An 18,546-nucleotide genomic window follows, 5' to 3' on the forward strand; every position below is an offset into this window, starting at 1 on the left:
ACATGATCTGAAATAACAACCCTGATGCGTGCAGAACAGTAGAGGGCAAGCCTTTATTAAGGATTTTCCAGGCCTGGACTTTTCTGCCAATCAATGTTGTGTGGTGCTAACAGTTGTTTTGTTTAGCAGTTTCGTAAGACATGCATATGAAAATGTCAAAAGGCAGAAAATAGCAAATTATTTCACGTAACTGTACACTAATTGTGTCATATGATTCCAGGCTCTACCTGGAAATGTTTTAATAATCCTTAGCTACTGTGGTGGGACTGTCATATTTTGCACTATTTATATATTTCACATAATTACTTTCTGAAACATTTTGTATAGCTGAAACATTTACTGAACAATAAATGAAAGCACTATATACCAGGTTTATGGCCCCAGATATCTTGAAAACGGTTCTAGTTTATCTTTAGTCCAACAGTATTAAACAAAAACACAGGAGATTCTGCTAATTGTAGGAATCCAGAGGAACACAAAATACTGGAGGAACAGTTGATGTTTGGGTCTAGACCTTTCATAGGACTGATGATGAGTTTCAGCGTAAAATGTCAGCTATTTTTTCCATTCCATAGATGCTGCCTGACCTGCTGAGTGTCTCCAGCTTTGTGGAAAATATTAAATAAATTAATTTTAAAGCTACATATTAAGGCCAAGAAATATATTTTTGGTCATTGAAATCTAGAGGTGGTCATTCAGTTTTACTTGGAATTCCAGAGCCTTAATTCTGTTACCAATAATTTATCCAAAGTACAAGAGGTTCTGCAGATGCTGGAAATCCAGAGCACCACACATTAAACTCTAGAGGAGCACATCAGCTCAGGCATCATCGGTGGAAAGGAATAATCAGTTGACATTTTGGGCCAAGGAACAGGTCAGGATAATATTTTATCAATCTCAGTTTTGAAATTGAGAAGTAAGCTCAAGTCTCAATAAGTATTTGATGAAGAAAGTTCCAGAAAGAAAAATCTAAGCTCAATTTGATTTGAAAGGTTTTAGTTGTTGCAGGATTGGTTCTTTTTCCATTATTTGAGAGCAATAGTAGGTTAAGGAGACGTTTTGCTTGAATTAATTAATTTGGGAATCTTGTTTGCATTTTTGCATTTGTAATTTGAATCAAAATATTAATATTATAAATATCAACAATTATCTATCATACTAAGAGAGCGAGGTGTGTTGCCATAACAACTATTGCCGAGTAGCACTCACGTCCGCTGTGATAAGGTGCTTTGAGAGGTTGGTCATAAATAAGCTCCTACCGGAAAAAGTCCTGGACCTGCTGAAATTTGCCTGCTGACACAACAGGTCTACAGCAGGCATAATCTCACTGGCTCTCCACTCAGTTTTGGAGCACCTAGACATCAGTAAAATGTACATCAGTTTGCTGTTCATTGATTACAGCTTGGTGTTGAACACCATCATTCTCTAACTACTAATTAACAAGCTTCAGCTCTCCTGGTCCTCGGCATTTCTTTCTTTATTTATTGATTGATTGTTTGAAATAGTGACAAATAGGTCCTTCTGGCCCTGCGAGCCACACTGCCCAGCAATCTCCCGATTTAATCTCAGCCTGATCATAGGACCATTTACAACGACCATCTAACCTACCAACCGGTAGGTCTTTGGACACTCGGAGAAAGCCGGAGTACTCAGGGGAAACCCACGTCAAAGAGAGAGTGTACAAACTCCTTACAGACAATGTCGGGAGTTGAACCAGTGTCTCCTGTACTGTAAAGCAGTGTGCTATCACCAGGCTACCATATTTTCCTGTACAACTGCACCCTCACTTTTCCTATCACAAGACTACAGTCAGTGCAGATTGGTAATAACATCTTCTTGCCTACAGTCAACACAGGCACTTATCAAGAATTCTTAGCCCACTGCCCTACTCTCTCAACACTTGTGGCCGTGTGACTTGGCACAGCGCAAATACCTTCTATAAGTTTGTCAATGACACCACTGCTGGTGGCAGAAGCTCAGAGAGTGATGAGAAGGTGTACAGGATTGAAATAGATAAACTGGTTGAGTGGTCTTGTAATGTCGCAAAGGCCAAGGAACAGATTGTGGACTTCAGGAAGGGGAAGTTGACAGAACACACACCAGTCCTCACTGAGGGATCAGCACTGGAAAGGGTGAGCAGCTGCAAGCTCCTGGGCACCAACATCTGAGGGGTCTAACATCTTGGGTCTAACAGAATGATGCACCCATGAAGAAAGCACACCATTGGCTTTAATTCATTAAGAGTTTGAGAAGATTTGGTATGTTACCAAAGACCATAGCAAATTTCTAAGGCCCTATTGTCTTGTTACTTTATTTATTGTAATGCCTGCACTGTTTTGTGCACTTTATGCAGTCCTGGGTAGGTCTGTAGTCTAGTTTTTTTCTGTGTTTTTTTTATGTAGTTCAGTCTAGTTTTTGCACTGTGTCATGTAACACCATGGTCCTGATAAATTGTTGTCTCATTTTTACTACGTACTGTACCGACAGTTATGGTCGAAATGACAATAAAAGTGACTTGACTTGAAGAGTATTCTGACAGGTTGCATCACAGCCAGGTGTGGGGGCTCCAATGCACAGGATCATAAGAGGCTGCAGAGGGCTGTAGACTCAGCCAATTCCATCGCAGACGCAACCCTCTTCACTATTGAGGACAATGTTAGGGAGCGGTGTGTCAAAAAGGCAGCATCCATCATTGAAGACCCTCCCACCAGGAGCATGGCCTCCTATGATACTATCATCAGGGAAGAGCTACACTTAACATTTTAAGCTTCTCCACCATCAGATCTCTGAATGTTTGATTAACCCAGTAATATGACCTAATTCATCTTTCGCACTATTAATTTTGGAACTTACAGTAATTTCTATGCCTTGCAGTGTACTGCTGCTGCAAAACAACAGATTTGACAGCATGTGTCAGTGATATTAAACCTAATACTAATTCTGAACTAGAACATGTTAGCACATTGTTTAATGAACAAAGGACTCATGAGGCATCTGCCATGCTTTCCTTTATTAGTACAGGCATTGTGTTTGAGTCAGGAAGTTATGTTACAGCCTTGTAACGCTCTGCTTAGGCTACAGCCGGAGAAGCACGCTAAATCTGTTTGCTCCATTACAGGAAGGACATAGAGGGCTCTCGAGAAGGTGTGCAAGGTGGTTTGCCAGGTTGCTGTCCAGGTTACAGGATGTGCTAGAAGGAGATGCTGGACAAACTTGGGTTGTTTTCTTTGCAACGGCAAAGGCTGAGGGAAGTTCTGAATGAAGTTTGTTAGAGTCTTGGGTGGAGTAGACGGCAGTATCTTTTTCCTAGAATCCCAAGGTGTCCAATGCTCTAGAGGGCATTCATTTGCTGTAAGGGGGGTAAGTTCAAAGAGTCAGAATCAGAATTAAATGTTTAAAATTGCTGTCATGTGACATGTACTTGTGTACATTGCAACACATAACAATAAAATACATATTAAGAAGCAATGTATATATAAAAATTAAATAAATTGTGCAAAAAAGAGGCGAAAAAAGCTGTTTTCTTGTGTCCATTAGCCATTCAGAAATCTGACAGTGGAGGGAAAGAAGTTGTTCTTGAAACATTGAATGTGTTTCTTCAGGTTCTCCAAACTATTGAGCACATCTAAATGAAATGCTCTTGCAGGAAGGCAGTATCCATCATCAGGGACAGGCTCCACCTAGACCATGCTTTCTTCTCACTGTTGCCGCAAGGAAGAAGGTAAAGGAGCCTCAGGACTCACACCACCAGGTTCAGGAACAGTTATTACCTCTCAACCATCAGGCTCTTGAAATAGAAAGGATAATTTCACTTGCCCCATCATTGAAATGTTCTCATAAGCAATAGATCCACTTTCAAGAACCCTCTATCTCATGTTTTTGATGTTTTTGCTTATTTTTTTTATTTTCATTATTTCTTCTTTTGTATTTACACAATTTGTTATCTTCTGCACACTGGTTGAATGCCCTCATTGGGTGGTCTTTCATTGATTCTGTTAATGTTATTATTCAATAGATTTATTACGTATGCCCACAAGGAAATGAATCTCAGGTTTGTATGTGGTGACATATATATATACGTTGATAATAAATTTACTTTGAACTTTGAGCTTTTAGTATCTTTTGAACTAAAGCACCTTGCTTGTCCTCTCCAAATGCATTACTTCACATTTCTGTCAATTAAATTTTGTTTGGCAGACATCGATTCATTGATATTTTCCTGCAGCCTGAAGCTACTCTCCCTATTCTCAAATTGCACAGCCAGTCACTGCACCATCTTCAGGATTCTTACTTGTAACCTTTATATTTAAATCTGGATCATTGATGATGATCACAAAGAATTGCTCTGCTCTGTGGAATCTCACTACAAGCAGGCTTGCTTTTATGGATGTTCTCTCACGCTGAGATAATTTTTAATCCAATTTGCCACTTTCCTTTGTATCCTGAGGATATTTAGAATGCGATGTAGAACCTAGTACAACATCTCACTAAAAGTACATAGACTAGATCAGATATGCTACCCTCATTAATGTTTCTTATAACACCTTTTATAAGTGAGTCATTAGTTGGACGCAACCCTCACTGATCATGTCTAACCATATCTTTTGATTATTTTTAACATTGATTTATATAATCCTATATGTTAATATGACCATTATTTAATAGGCTTAATAAATTCTTCCTATGGATTGTTCTAAGCAGTAAAGCTTGAGTATTTGACATAGACCATTAGGATCATCTAGTTGTGATCAAGTTTACTTTAATAAACAGGATTAAAAGTCCTATATTTTCCAGTGTTGGTGTCTTTTCAGGTATTATGTAAATATGTTCAATTTCCCAGAGCACCATCATGAAATCCACATCATCTGCCTATAACATCTCATGTTACAGGTACACTGCCCATTGCCTTCCTGCCTGTTTCACTGTACCAAAACAGGTGAGTACCCCCTCCTCGATTAGAGACTTTGGTAGGACCAACCAGGGTAGGTCATACACAGTGAGCAGTAGGGCACTGAGGAGTGTGGTAGAACAAAGGCATCTGGAAATACAGGTCCATAATTCATTGAAAGTGGTGTCACAGGTAGATAGGGTCATAAAGAAAGAAAGCTTTTAGCACATTGGCCTTCGTAGATCAATGTAATGAGTTCAGGAGATGGGATATTATGTTGAAGTTGTATAAGACAATAGTGAGACCTAACTTGGAGTATTGTGTGTAGTTTACGTCACCCAAGAACAACAAAGATGTAAACAAGGTTGAAAGGGTACAGTGAAAACTCACAAGGATGATGCCAGGTCTGGAGGACCCAAGTTATAAGGAAAGATTGAATAGGTTAGGACTGTATTCTTTGGAACATAACAGGCTGAGAGGAGATTTGTTGGTGATATACAGGATTATGAGGGGTACAGATAGTAAGTGCAAGTGGCCTTTCCCACTGAGTTAGGATGGGACCACAACCAGAGTTCATGGGTTAAGAGGAACATGAGGAAATTTCTTCATGCAGAAGGTTGTGAGAGTGTGGAATGAGCTGCCAGCACAAGTGGTGCATGCGAGCTCGATTTCAACGTTCAAGGGAAGTTTGGATAGGTACCTGGATAGAAGGGATATGGAGGGCTGTGGTCTAGGTGCAGGTCAATGGGAGTAAGTAGTTTAAATGGTTTCAGCATGAACTAGATGGGTCAAAGTGCCTCTTTCTATGCTGTACTTCTCTATGTGAAAACAGGGTTTCCAAAGCAATATATGTAATCATTGGTACACAGACATCTGCTTCCTGAGGGCTCCATTTGGCTACATTCTCCAAGCCTTTACCACTGCTAGCTCTGTTAGTGCGCTGCCCAGCTGCCTCCACACCCTGCTCCTCTCTAACACACTGGAGAACCAGCAGAACAGTCATCATGCATCCATTAATGTCAGTGAACAAAGAGGGTAATGCTGCAGCTGAACATTTCAAAATAGAGCACTCTGAAGAGATAACTGAATTTAGCTTCTCACTTACATGAACATATGCCTCAGGAGCAGAAATAGGTCACTCATTCTATAAAAGCTTGCTCCACTATTTAATAATGCCAGGTCTGATCTAATTCAAATCTCAGCTCCTTATTCACAACTACCCTTGGTAAATTTCACTTCTTGTTCATCAAAGACTTATCTACTCTCATCCAAATCTCTGTCCCAAGTGGTTGATACTTTATTAGGGGGTCACCCTTAATTTTTTTATTTATAATTTTTTATCTTTTTTTATTGAGATACAATGCAGAATAGGCTCCTTTGGCCCTTCGAACCATGCTGCCCAGCAATCCCCCGATCTAATCCTAGCCTAATCACAGGATGATATACAATCGGTAGATCATTGGACTGTGGGAGGAAACTCACACAGTCACAGGGAGAATGTACAAACTCCTTATGGGCAGCAGTGGGAATTGAACTGTAAAGCATTATCCTAATCACCACACTACTGTGCTGCCCCTAATTAGCAACAGAAACATCCTCCCCACCTCCACTCTGTAAAGACCCTCAGGACCTTATGTATACCTATTAAGTCCCACACAATTTACTAAAACCCAGTAAAGTATTTCCATTTTTTTCCCTCATAAGACAAACTATTAGTCCAAAACATCTGAATTACTTCCAGTTCATTCCCATTCTTTCTTAAACAAATACTCCACTCAGACGTAATCTCACCAACAACTGTATAACTGAAACATAACCTCCCTACTTTTTATGTAATTTCCCGAGCAATAAAAAACATTTTCTTAGCTTAGTTGTTTACTTAATTTGTTTAGTACTTTTTAGTGAATCATGTGCAAGGCCACACCTAAATTCTTGTGCATTTCACAGCACTGCAGTCTCTGATGATGCTCCCTTTGCTAGATCTCTGCTCACTCACCTGACTAATCAATATCAACTTTCAGCCTCTTTACATCTAATTCACAAGTTAGTTTCCTACCTGACTTTGTGCATTTTGCCCATCGTTCCCTCAGTGGCATAATGGTCACATGAAAACTCACTTATATAAGTTGTGAGATGTTGAGGTCATCACCACTGCCCACGACTCACCACTCATTACACCTTGCCAACCAGACAAGGGCCAATTAGCTCTTTTTCTCTTTGTACAGAATGCTGCCTGGCCTGCTGAGTGCTGGGAGCAATTTCTTCTTTATTTCAGATCATCAGCCCCTCTAGTTTAGATTTGTGTACACCTATTTCTGCTTGCTCTGTTTCGTGTTAGTGAGATGGTCTATTGCCTACCCCAAATCTTACATCCTGCACCATGAACTGCCACTGAAACCAATGAGAAGTGGTTTTCCTCCTTGAACTCAGAATCAATCACTAACAAACCTACAAGTCTTTAGGAATTAGCACAATCAGCACAGGTCAGGATGGATCTTCCCGCTGTTAAATCTGCGCATGTTTAATGTATGGTGTTGGCTGGACTATTGTGACCCAGCTGGCATTTCACAAGGAACAGCATCAACAAGAACTGCCCTGCCTTTATCAACAGAGTGATAGGTTGCTGTGGAAATTTGCACCTGAAGCACAGATGATGTCAATGTCACACGGCCAGTTCTATTTACTTACCTATCCCTTACCGAGTCAATGGGCATATAAAGTGGAAGTGAGGAGCAATGGCCCTAATATTAACTGACAGGTGTACCTGGAGGGAAGGGTCAAAATGTCATTATCTGTACCATGAATTTCTGAGAATCTATGGCTTGGCGGCTGAGTCTGCACTTGTAAAGAGGCAGATGGAACAGTGTTTAGTGGGAAGTTTGCATAGAGCAGCTTGCCTGAGCAGTCTACCTCAAAGCATAGGATTTCACCTCTGGAGGGTTATTGGGTGTAGGAAAAGCCTAGGATGCACCATCAATAACTCTTGGAGACGTGAGGCGAGATATAGGCTTTTATTGGCTGGAAGAAAGAACAAGCAGCAATTGACCACCACACTGCATCCTGGAGACTGAGGGCAGGGCGGAGTCTCCAATCGCCTTTATACCGGGGTCTGTGGGAGGAGCAGTCAGCAGTGGGGGGGGGGGGGGCGAGTCCTGACAGGTATATGTAGTATGAGTGTAGGGGAAGCATCATGTTGCTGAATTTTCCTATTTATTACAGGGATGATTTTTGCAGGACCACTCTGGATGAGTTCTTCCCCAATGAAGAACAGTCCTGCCATTGTATGTGCTAATATAGAAACCCCGATACAATGTTATTGCACCTTTTTCAAATGAGATATGTAGCATCCTTTCCATCTGAGCAGTAGTCTGAGCAACTTGGAACACTTTGACATTATCATATGCTTCCTTTCTCTTTTTACTTTCTCTCACACCCATCTTACCCCGTCCCACACAAATATTCTGAGTTGTCATAGAGTCATACAGCAGGGAAACAGGCCATTTGTCCCAACTGATCCAAGATGCCCCTCTCAGCTAGTCCCTTTTGGCCCATAATTCTTTTTCACCTTTCATATCCAGGTAGCTGTCCAAGGATCTTTTATGTGTTGTTAAGATGTAGCTCCACACTGGCCCCATTTATTTTGTAGCATAGGAATATTGTGGGGCCTGATCTTGAGCTTCCAGATCTATTTTTCTAGGGTACTGCAACTTAATTTTCATGTTTATTTCACTGTAAGTCAGGTGTAGACATCCTACACATATTGCTTAGTTGAGAAAATTGAATTGGTCACTTCCATTTTCATGGAAGACTGGTGGTATTGAGTGTCATTTTTCACTGAAGTGCTGTTTTGGTGTAAATGCCACTGGAATTGGATCATGCTCTTAGGGGCATCAAAGGCATGAAGGAAGCACTGTTTTATTATATCTCATTCACTGGGGCTGAGCTATTTTAAAGATTACTTACCCATTTGTTTAAGCTTTGGAGGCTGTACAGTGAATCCAGAGGATTGAGATGCATCTCCAAAATGAGGGAATGAGATGCATCGTCATTTCTTTGTTTACCAGCTCTTCACCATAGCTGCTGATTCTGGGATTGTTGGATGAGCTGGAGTTACTGGACCAGTGATGATTACAGCATATGAGAGATCAGAACATTTGCTGTCCTATCTTTGACCTGTGGGTTGGGTCTGTGAGCATCTGAGGCACCAGCAATCAGTGAGGCCAATTGCTATCCCATCTGGCCACTGTCCACTTGCCCCCCCCCCCCCCCGCCCCATGAGCACCAGCTGTAGGCTTGCAAGCAGTCCATGGGGATCCCCAGGCCAGACCTGACTTCCTGAAAGGGGTGACTCATGATCTCATACAGCAGACACATCAAAACTGGGAGGGACACTGTGGAGAAGTGATTTACCTGCTACTCACCCCCACCATTCCCATCTTCCTCATTTTACTTGCTGGAGGACAGGTTGATGCCTCTGGGCCTGAGTCCAGCTGGAGACACAGGCGTATAATTCTTGTGGCTGCAGGCTCATCAGCATGTAATAGTATGTACAGACCTGGAGAACGCTGGTTTCCCTTTGACTTAAGTGCAGTTCACAACAGCTGGTACAGAAACTGCAGACTGTAGAAATATTTGAATTTCCATCTCTACTCTGGCCTGTTGAGCCTTAAGCTTGTCCTTGATACTTCAGCTGACGCAGATCTCACATATCATCGCTTCTGCAACCCGTTACCAAAGTCCACCGTAAGTCTACAGTAAGATCAGCTTCTACTAATTCACCATGAGATGCAAATACTTTTCACAAGATTCAGAATTATACAGCACAATACAGCTCCTGCAGTTTTACCAAGATGCCTGTCTAAGTTAATTCCATTTGCCTATGTTTGGCTCATTTCCTTCAACTTTCCCATTACATGTACCCATTGAAATGTTTTTTAAATGTTGTAATTGTACTTCTACCACCTCCTCTGGCAGCTCATTCTATATAATCACCACCATCTTAAGCCTCAAAATCCCTTTAAATGTTTCCTCTCTCCCGGTAAATCTATTGTCTAGGAATAAATACTGTGACCACCTATCCTTTCTATGCACCTCATAATTTTATCAACCTCTGTAGTGTCACTCCCAGCCTCCTTGGCTCTAGGAAAAACAGTCCCACATCATTCAATCTTTTCTGACAACTCAAGCCCTCCAGTCCTGGCAATACTCTTGTGAATCTTTTCTCTAGCTTGTGGTGCAAAATGCAGGTAGTATTCCAAGTGTAATCTAATTGACGTTTTATACAGTTGTAATATGGCATAACTTAAAGACACGACTGATGAAGGCAAGCCTGCTGCCCCGTGTATCTGTCAAGGAACTATGTAGTTGTACCAAGGTGTCTCTGTTCACCAACACTTCCTGAAGCCCTTCTATTTACAGTACAGCTCCCAACCTGCTTTAATTGCCAAAAATGCATCACTTTGCATTTCTACAAGTTAAGTTCCATCTGCCACTCTTTTGCTGATTTTTCCTAAAAGATCAATACCTTGTTGTAACCTTAGACAACTTTCTTCACAGTCCACGCAATGCCTCTAATTTTGCACATCATCCTACCTCCATTCTCATCTAAACTGTTAACGTAATTGACAGATAACAGTCGAGACAGCATCAAACCCTATGGCACATCAATAACCACAGGCCTCTAATCTGAAAAAGAACCATCCACTACCACTCTCTGCCAGTTTTCAATCTAATTGGCTGGCTCATCTTAAATTCCATGTGTTCTAACCTTCTGGGCTAGACTACAGTGCTGAGCCTTGTAAAGGCCTTGCTTAAGTGCATGTAAATAACGCCTACCACCATAGCCTCATCAATCCTCTTGGCACCTCTTCAAAATCTTAGTAAAAATTGTGAGACATGATTTTCCACATACAATGCCAAAGGGGATGAACTGTTCCAGTGGCTCTGAAACAGTGACACTAATTCTCTACTTAATGCTATCAAACAGGCACAATGGTTCTAATTTAATGGAAGGCTTTATCAATGGCTACTGTGGTTTTGCATAACTGGGAGGAATCGATAAATTTACTTAATGGGTTTCATTAAGAATTCTTGAGAAGATGCATTAAATTTATTTTTCACCACCTGTGGCCATGATGCCACTGGGCAGGGCAAGGAGGTAATAACCATACCTGAGATGTGTATTACAGTGTGAACTACCATTGTTGGGCTTTCTCTTCAGAATATGAAGACATCTGGTCCTAAATTACAGGAACAACAGGAAGAAAATCAATTGACTCAGATGCTGGGGGAGACCAGCTGCCCTGCACCAGTGTTAATGCCAGGTTTCCCTGGGTATCCTCCGGGAAGCCCCCAGTTCCCAGCACTAGTGGCAGCAACTCCTGCACTGCAGCTGTGTGCTGCCGCTTGCTTCAGTGTTGCTTCTCAAAGCATTTTATAGCCAGCTTGGACTTTCATAGATTTCTCCTTTCTAGCATGAAGAAGTCAGTCCAAACTCCATTCCAAAGGAGGGGCATTAGCTTCAGCGAGGACGTTTACACCACAGAGAGTAGTGAACCCAGCCTGGTGTGTGGTCCATCACCGACACAGCCCTCCCCACTGTTGAGAGCATCTACATGACTACATCACTGTACTTGTGCACATAGCAATCAACTCAACTGGAAATTGTAACTATGCTTTTATATATTTAGAGTGCACTGAAAGATATTTGCAAACATTCAATCATGTTGACACCCTTCACAGTCAATGGGCTGGAATCGCAATACTTCTCAAAGCCATACTGTGAACTTAGTTGCAACCTGAGCCAGTTGAGTACTGGGAGCCTGGCACCTTGTGAAATCTATACTGAAGGGTTGGGCAGGCAATTATTCTTTAAACACAAAGTACACTGCAGATGCTGTGGTCAAATCAACACGTACAAAAAAGCTGGAAGAACTCAGCAGGTCAGGCAGCATCCGTTGAAAGAAGCAGTCAACGTTTCGGGTCGGGACTCATCTCAGGCTGAGTGGTGACAATTCTTGGGTACCTAGTTGTGGGGCAATTCAAAGCCATTTCTGGAGAACCAATTGTGGAAGAAGTTTTTCTTAAAGGAGAGCAGTAACTTCCAGGTCCTCACTTCCATTGCTGGCTTTCTAACAGGAGCAGCATGAGGACCTTGTGAGGAACAATCGGATGGCTTTTTCTGTGCTTCCAAGGAAGCTGATGCCTAACCCATCAGCCTCTACAATTTGGGTTTGTCAGCTCTTGCTGAGATGTCCGCCTCAGATAAAGACCAACCCATTTCCCCGTGACAAATGTTGTGTCCTGTCAGGAGATCAGGTGATTTGCCTAAACACATCCACAGCAACTTTTCTGTTTCTTTCTTCTCTATCGTAGTCTTCATCCAGATCTTCCATGAAGCCAACATATCAGCTTCCCTTCTCCTTTTATCTTAAATGCAGTTGGCTCTTGAAGGATGTCTCCACGTATGAAATACTCTGTTTTAACAGGGCTAGTACCCAAGGTGGTGTTTGCTGTGTCATGCAAAATGATGCACTGTCTTTCTTCTCAAGCATTTCCTCTTTGGAGTTTGTATAGGTGTTTTACGTCAAATAATTCAAACATGCAGAAGTTCTGTTGAGTTGTAAGTCAAAGTAATAACAGGAAAATGTTGTGAAAATTGTCTCTGTGGCAGCACTACATTGCAATACAGAATAGCAAATAAACAATTAATTACAGTGTGTGTATGTATATGTGTGTGTGCGTGTTGACTAAGTTCACAACTCTCTACAGTTTATTTCAATCCTGTGCAATACACCCCACCCCGTACCAGATGTCGATGCAGCCAGTTAGAATGCTCTCCATGGTACATCTATGGAAATTTGCTAGTGTCTTTGACATACCAGATTCAGATTCAGTTTATTGTCATTTAAAAACCACAAGTGCAATGCAGTTCAGTTAAAAAATGAGACAACGTTCCTCCAGAATGATATCACAAAAGCACATGACAAAACAGACTACGCCAGAAAATCCACATAACATTTGGCAATCCCCAATCCAGAGTCCGGAGAGACTGCTGCGTATTAATATCGCGCTACCATCTTAGCGCGTTCCCCGGAAAGGAGCTCCAACTCCACCAGACAAACAAGACAAAAACTAAAGCTACAAGACCTGCACAAAACCACATAGTTACAACAGTGCAAACAATACCATAATTTAATAAAAAACAGACCATGGGCACTGTAAAAATAGTCCAAAGATGTTAAAAGACTATAAGTTCAAAAGAAACCACCACACAGTTTCCACAAGTCCTCTGGGTCCCGATAAACTTGTCATCCCACGTGGGTGACAGAAGAGAATACCCCCGCTATGGACTTCCACAGCGCCGCCTGACTCAGCCTCGCAGACGCAGCACACAAAGAAAGCAACCTGACTGCAGCGGACTTCAAGTCCGTCGAACCTCCGAGCCGACGACCATTCCCTCCGGCACAGCTACTCCAAGCACCATTCTCTGCCGAGTGTATTAAGACGGCCCTGACAATGGCCATCGGCAATGCGACCCTGAAGACTGGGGGCCTGTTCTTCTCAGCAGAGACCTGGACTTCACAGCAGTAATGAAGAAGGCCTTCCTGGAGATTTCCAGATGTTCCTCCGTGCTCCCACATCTGTTTTTCATTAGATTAGGATTGTGCACGGCACTCCATTTCACAGATAACAGATATCAACTTTCTCGGAATGGCAGGTGGTGACTAGTGGGGTGCCACAGGGCTCGGTATTGGGACCACCGCTGTTTACGATTTACGTCAATGATTTAGATGAAGGCATTGAGAATAACATCAGCAACTTTGCTGATGATACTAAGCTGGGTGGCAGTGTGACATGTGATGAGGATGTTAGGAGAATTCAGGGTGACTTGGATAGGCTGGGTGAGTGGGCAGATACTTGGCAGATGACGTTTAATGTGAATAAGTGTGAGGTTATCCACTTTGGGAGTAAGAACAGGAAGGCAGATTATTATCTGAATGGTGTAAAGTTAGGTAAGGGAGAAATGCAAAGAGATCTAGGAGTCTTTGTTCATCAGTCACTGAAGGTGAATGAGCAAGTGCAGCAGGCAGTGAAGAAGGCTAATGGAATGTTGGCCTTTATTTCAAAGGGAATTGAGTACAAGAGCAAGAAAATCCTCTTGCATTTGTACAGAGCCCTGGTGAGACCACACCTGGAGTATTGTGTACAGTTTTGGTCTCCAGGGTTAAGGAAGGACATCCTGGCTGTAGAGGAAGTGCAGCGTAGATTCACGAGGTTAATTCTTGGGATGTCTGGACTGTCTTATGTAGAGAGGTTAGAAAGACTGGGCTTGTACATGTTGGAATTAAGGAGATTGAGAGGGGATCTGATTGAAATATTTAAGATTTTTAAGGGATTGGACAAGATAGAGGCAGGAAATATGTTCCAGATGCTGGGAGAGTCCAGAACCAGAGGGCATGGTTTGAGAATAAGGGGTAGGTCATTTAAGACAGAGTTAAGAAAAAACTTCTTCTCCCAGAGAGTTGTGGGGGTCTGGAATGCACTGCCTCGGAAGGCAGTGGAGGCCAATTCTCTGGATGTTTTCAAGAAGGAGCTAGATAGGTAACTTACGGATAGGGGAATCAAGGGATATGGGAACAAGGCAGGAACCAGGTATTGATAGTAGATGATCAGCCATGATCTCAAAATGGTGGTGCAGGCTCAAAGGGCCGAATGGTCTACTTCTGGACCTATTGTCTATTGTCTAACTCCGGAGAGGCCGCTGCAGACTCCGTCGTGCCATCATCTTGAAGATATCAAAACTCCTAATGAAGTATAGTCGCTGTCATGTCAGGCAATACCTATGCAAAAAGAGTTAACATCTTCAGGTCTGTGAATCTTCCTAATAAGGGGGTATCAGAAGAGCCAACTCATTTTTCTCTTTGCAAATCCTGCTGGGCCAGCTGAGTATAGATTTTCTTCTGTGGTAGTATGCTTTCCATTTTCTAGTAAAATATATACAATTTAGAAAATACGTGTGAATAAAAAACAAGAGTAATGTAGAACCTTAAGGCCAAATTTTTAATTTGTACACTCAAGGGCCTTTTGCACTGAGGATGTGTATCAGGAAATGTCTGCACAATTTATTATATTCTCTGTTTAAAAGAGGTACTCTAAGAAATTTGTAGATACTGTTATCGGGCTGATTTCCTGGTCTGCGACAAAGCTCTATGCTAGTATCTTAAACTGGAAAATATACCCTTCGCTATTAATCACTGTTTGTTCTGTCCTCCCTCCCATCTGCTAACAATAGTTTCATGTCAATCAGTGAATAATTTGGATCATTAGCTTCTATTTCTTGGATACAACAAAGGTTTTAAGCTCTAAAATGGTGCCTGCATCTCAGATAAAATTGGCATAGAATGTGCAAATGAAATAATCTAAGTTAACTCATTTTGTGGTGTTTTTAATCCGATAGCGTACAAGTATTGTCCATGTTTATGTCTGATTCCGAAATGCCAAATTCCCATGAGGCATGTGAGATACCATGCTGTCTCGAGGCATCAAAGGGGTTAGTGGCATATCCACTGAATGGACAGGAGAGTACATTAGATGAACTGGGCTGAGCCATTTCTGAATTCACTGGAATTCAGCCCAGGATAAATCTCAAACTGGAAGAAGGTTGGAAAGTTAAAGGAGGAAGGAAACCTCTGTATTGAGCTTGCCAACATGCACAGGAGTGTTCTATAAAATGATCTCTATTGCTTTTATTTGGGCAGCATAGTCATGTGGTGGTTAGCACGACACTTTACAACACCAACAACCTGGGTCCATTTCCTGCTTCTCTCTGTAAGGAGTTTGTACATTCTTCCTGTAACCACCTGGGTTTCATCAGGATGCTTTGGTCTCCTTCCACAGTCCAATGATGTACCATTTAGGAGGTTAATTGGTCATTGTAAATTGTTCCATGATTAGCCTAGGGTTAAATCTGGAGATTGCAGGATGGCACAGCTTGAAGGGCCAGAAGAGCCCATTCCATGCTGTACCTCAATCAATCAATCAATACTGTAGGAGACACAGCATTATCATCACTGAAATCATATACAAAATAGGAAGGTTGTAGGCTTGCAGAGAATGATCTACTGATTAGAAAGGATTTTGAGATAAAAGCTGAGAGAAAAAGGGAAAGACGGATCACACATTAAAGCTCTTGGAGACCTATGATGTAAATTCTTATGATTACATTCACTAATGTTCATTCTGAGAAATTTGAGATGGTAGTCCTTACCTGATAATAAGATCAATTGATAACCGTAAGAAGACAAAATAATGTTTCATAGATAAATTGTGTGTGAATAATGATGCAAAACCAGGAAAGCAGCATTTTGTAGATTTTGATGCTAGTCTACAGATCATGAATGAAGTAATTATGACTAGTTTAAAACAAAATAAATTATACTTATTTGTCAGGATCAAAGCTATTGTATTGATTATTGAGTGTGCACATTGTAAATATTATTGCTTTCTTTTTCTCTTTTGCAGTCTGTTCCCAGTTTTCAAGGGGAGTTTACGCCATTTTTGGATTTTACGACAAGAAATCTGTAAATACGCTTACATCATTCTGTGGAACCCTGCATGTTTCTTTTATCACTCCAAGCTTTCCTGCTGATGGCTTACACCAATTTGTCATACAGATGAGACCAGATCTCAAGGGTGCTCTTCTTAGTTTGATTGAATATTACCAATGGGACAAGTTTGCTTATCTGTATGATAGTGACCGAGGTACACGTTTTTTAAATATATATTCACTATTGTAGCTTTCTTTGTTTTGCTCTCCTCACAAAGCAATGTTTATGCATGTAGAGTTCTAATGAGTTAAAAATAGCAGAGTATTTATAATGCCAGAGAGATATGCTGACCATGAAATGAACAATGTGGATTTTAGAATTAGACAGATATTCCAATATTTCATTCGATTGGCTTTAAGACCATAGGAGCAGAATTAGGCCATTTGGCCCATCGAGTCTGCTCTGCCACTCAGTCATGGCTGATACTTTTTTCCCTCCTCCTCAGCCCCTCTCCCTGGCCTTCTCCTATAACATTTGATGCAGTGACTAATGAAGAACCTATAAATCTCTGCATTAAGTACACCCAACAACCTGGCCTCCACAGCTGCCTGTGGTAACAAATTCCACAAGTTCACCACCATCTGGCTGTAGACATTTCTCCGCAACTGTTTTAAATGGACGTCCCTCTATCTTCAGGCTGTACCCTTTTGTCCAAGACTCCCTAACCATGGGAAACATCCTTTCCACTTCTACTCTGTCTACGTCTTTCAACATTTGAAAGATTTCAATGAGATACCCCCCTCCCCCATCCTTCTGAATTCCAGCAAGTACAGACTCAGAGACAGCAAACATTCCTCAAATGATAACTCTTCCATTCCAGGAGCCTCCTCCGAATCCTCTCCAATCCCAGCACACCTTTCCTTAGATAAGGAGCCCAAAACTGTTCACAATACTCAAGGGGAGGCCTCACCAGTGCCTTATAAAGCCTTAGCAACACATCCCTACTCTTATAGTCTAGATCTCTGGAAACGAAGGCCAACATTGCATTTGCCTTCCTCACCACCGACTCTACCTGCAAGTGAACTGTTCTGCACAAGGACTCCCAAGTTCCTTTGTATCTCAGTGCATGACTCCGGTAGAAGAAATTTTTCAACATTGTATTTCACTTAAAGATCATTCCAGACAAAAGAATTTAAATCTTCTGAAGCAGAGAAGATATAGAGGAGAATGACTATAGTCTGTTTTGTTTGGACAGGCTTGATAGTTAGGTTGCTGTTCCTTGCTTTATACAATCATTTTGATTCCTCATCCTTCGAGGTCTGGAGAAATGGGAATGAGATAGAGCAATAAAGATGACCTCACTGTGATTCCTAACCCTTCCCTTGAAAAAGTCCTTTACAAAGTGTGCAATCTGCCAAATATTATTCATACTTGAGGAGTAATACAGCTGTCTATCAGAGTGAAATGACCACCTCTAATTCCCTGCCACACAACTAGAATTTCCCTTCAGACAGGTTGGAACTCTGAACTGATTTGAGTTCCAATTAACATCTATTGCTTCAGTGATTTCAGGAAAGATCATGTCTAGAATGATTCTGGGTAGGTTGTACGTTCCAAGTAAATAATTTCAACAGCATACACAAACGTGAACCCAAAAAGTGAAAATTCTACCATGTAAGTAAATTGAACTACTAGTGGGACAGGCAGAAATACTTCGCACAGAATTTTGCTTATCAAAATTGTATTGTATTGCATCAGCTATGAAATGGTTCCAGCTGGTTGAATGAGTTTAATACTTGTCAAAAAGGTTAGTCACTACGGTTATACATGAATTGGACTAATTTGTGTGAAATTCAGAAGCTTCTTTCGTGTAACATGCTAAATCTCAGGAGCTGGTAGAGCAGTGCTAGAGACAGAGGTGGAGGGCACGATATGAGCCTATAGAGGTGGGTGCAGAAGTTTTGCTGGCTGCCTGCTGTGCAGAAACTACACTCTCCTTGGCATTACGGGGCTGCAAAGAAAAAAGCTATCAGGACCTTCACAGAGACTGCTGAGTGAGCCCCCAGATGACTCTGGGTGACGAGGACACAGGCCAGTGCCTGATCACCC

At 41.6% G+C, this 18,546-nt stretch overlaps 1 protein-coding gene across 3 annotated transcripts in view; it reads left to right on the plus strand.

Annotated features, from left to right (window-relative positions):
* gria2b (glutamate receptor, ionotropic, AMPA 2b) overlaps window positions 1–18,546 on the plus strand; it is a 126,286-nt gene that overhangs the window by 50,198 nt on the left and 57,542 nt on the right. For all 3 annotated transcript variants that reach the window (XM_059963359.1, XM_059963360.1, XM_059963361.1), the window contains exon 3: window positions 16,412–16,651. In XM_059963359.1, the coding sequence (XP_059819342.1) occupies window positions 16,412–16,651 (240 nt within the window). The remainder of the gene's footprint in view (window positions 1–16,411; window positions 16,652–18,546) is intronic.

Source organism: Hypanus sabinus, chromosome 3 (genome assembly GCF_030144855.1).
Source record: "Hypanus sabinus isolate sHypSab1 chromosome 3, sHypSab1.hap1, whole genome shotgun sequence".
Classification (NCBI taxonomy): Eukaryota; Metazoa; Chordata; class Chondrichthyes; order Myliobatiformes; family Dasyatidae; genus Hypanus; species Hypanus sabinus.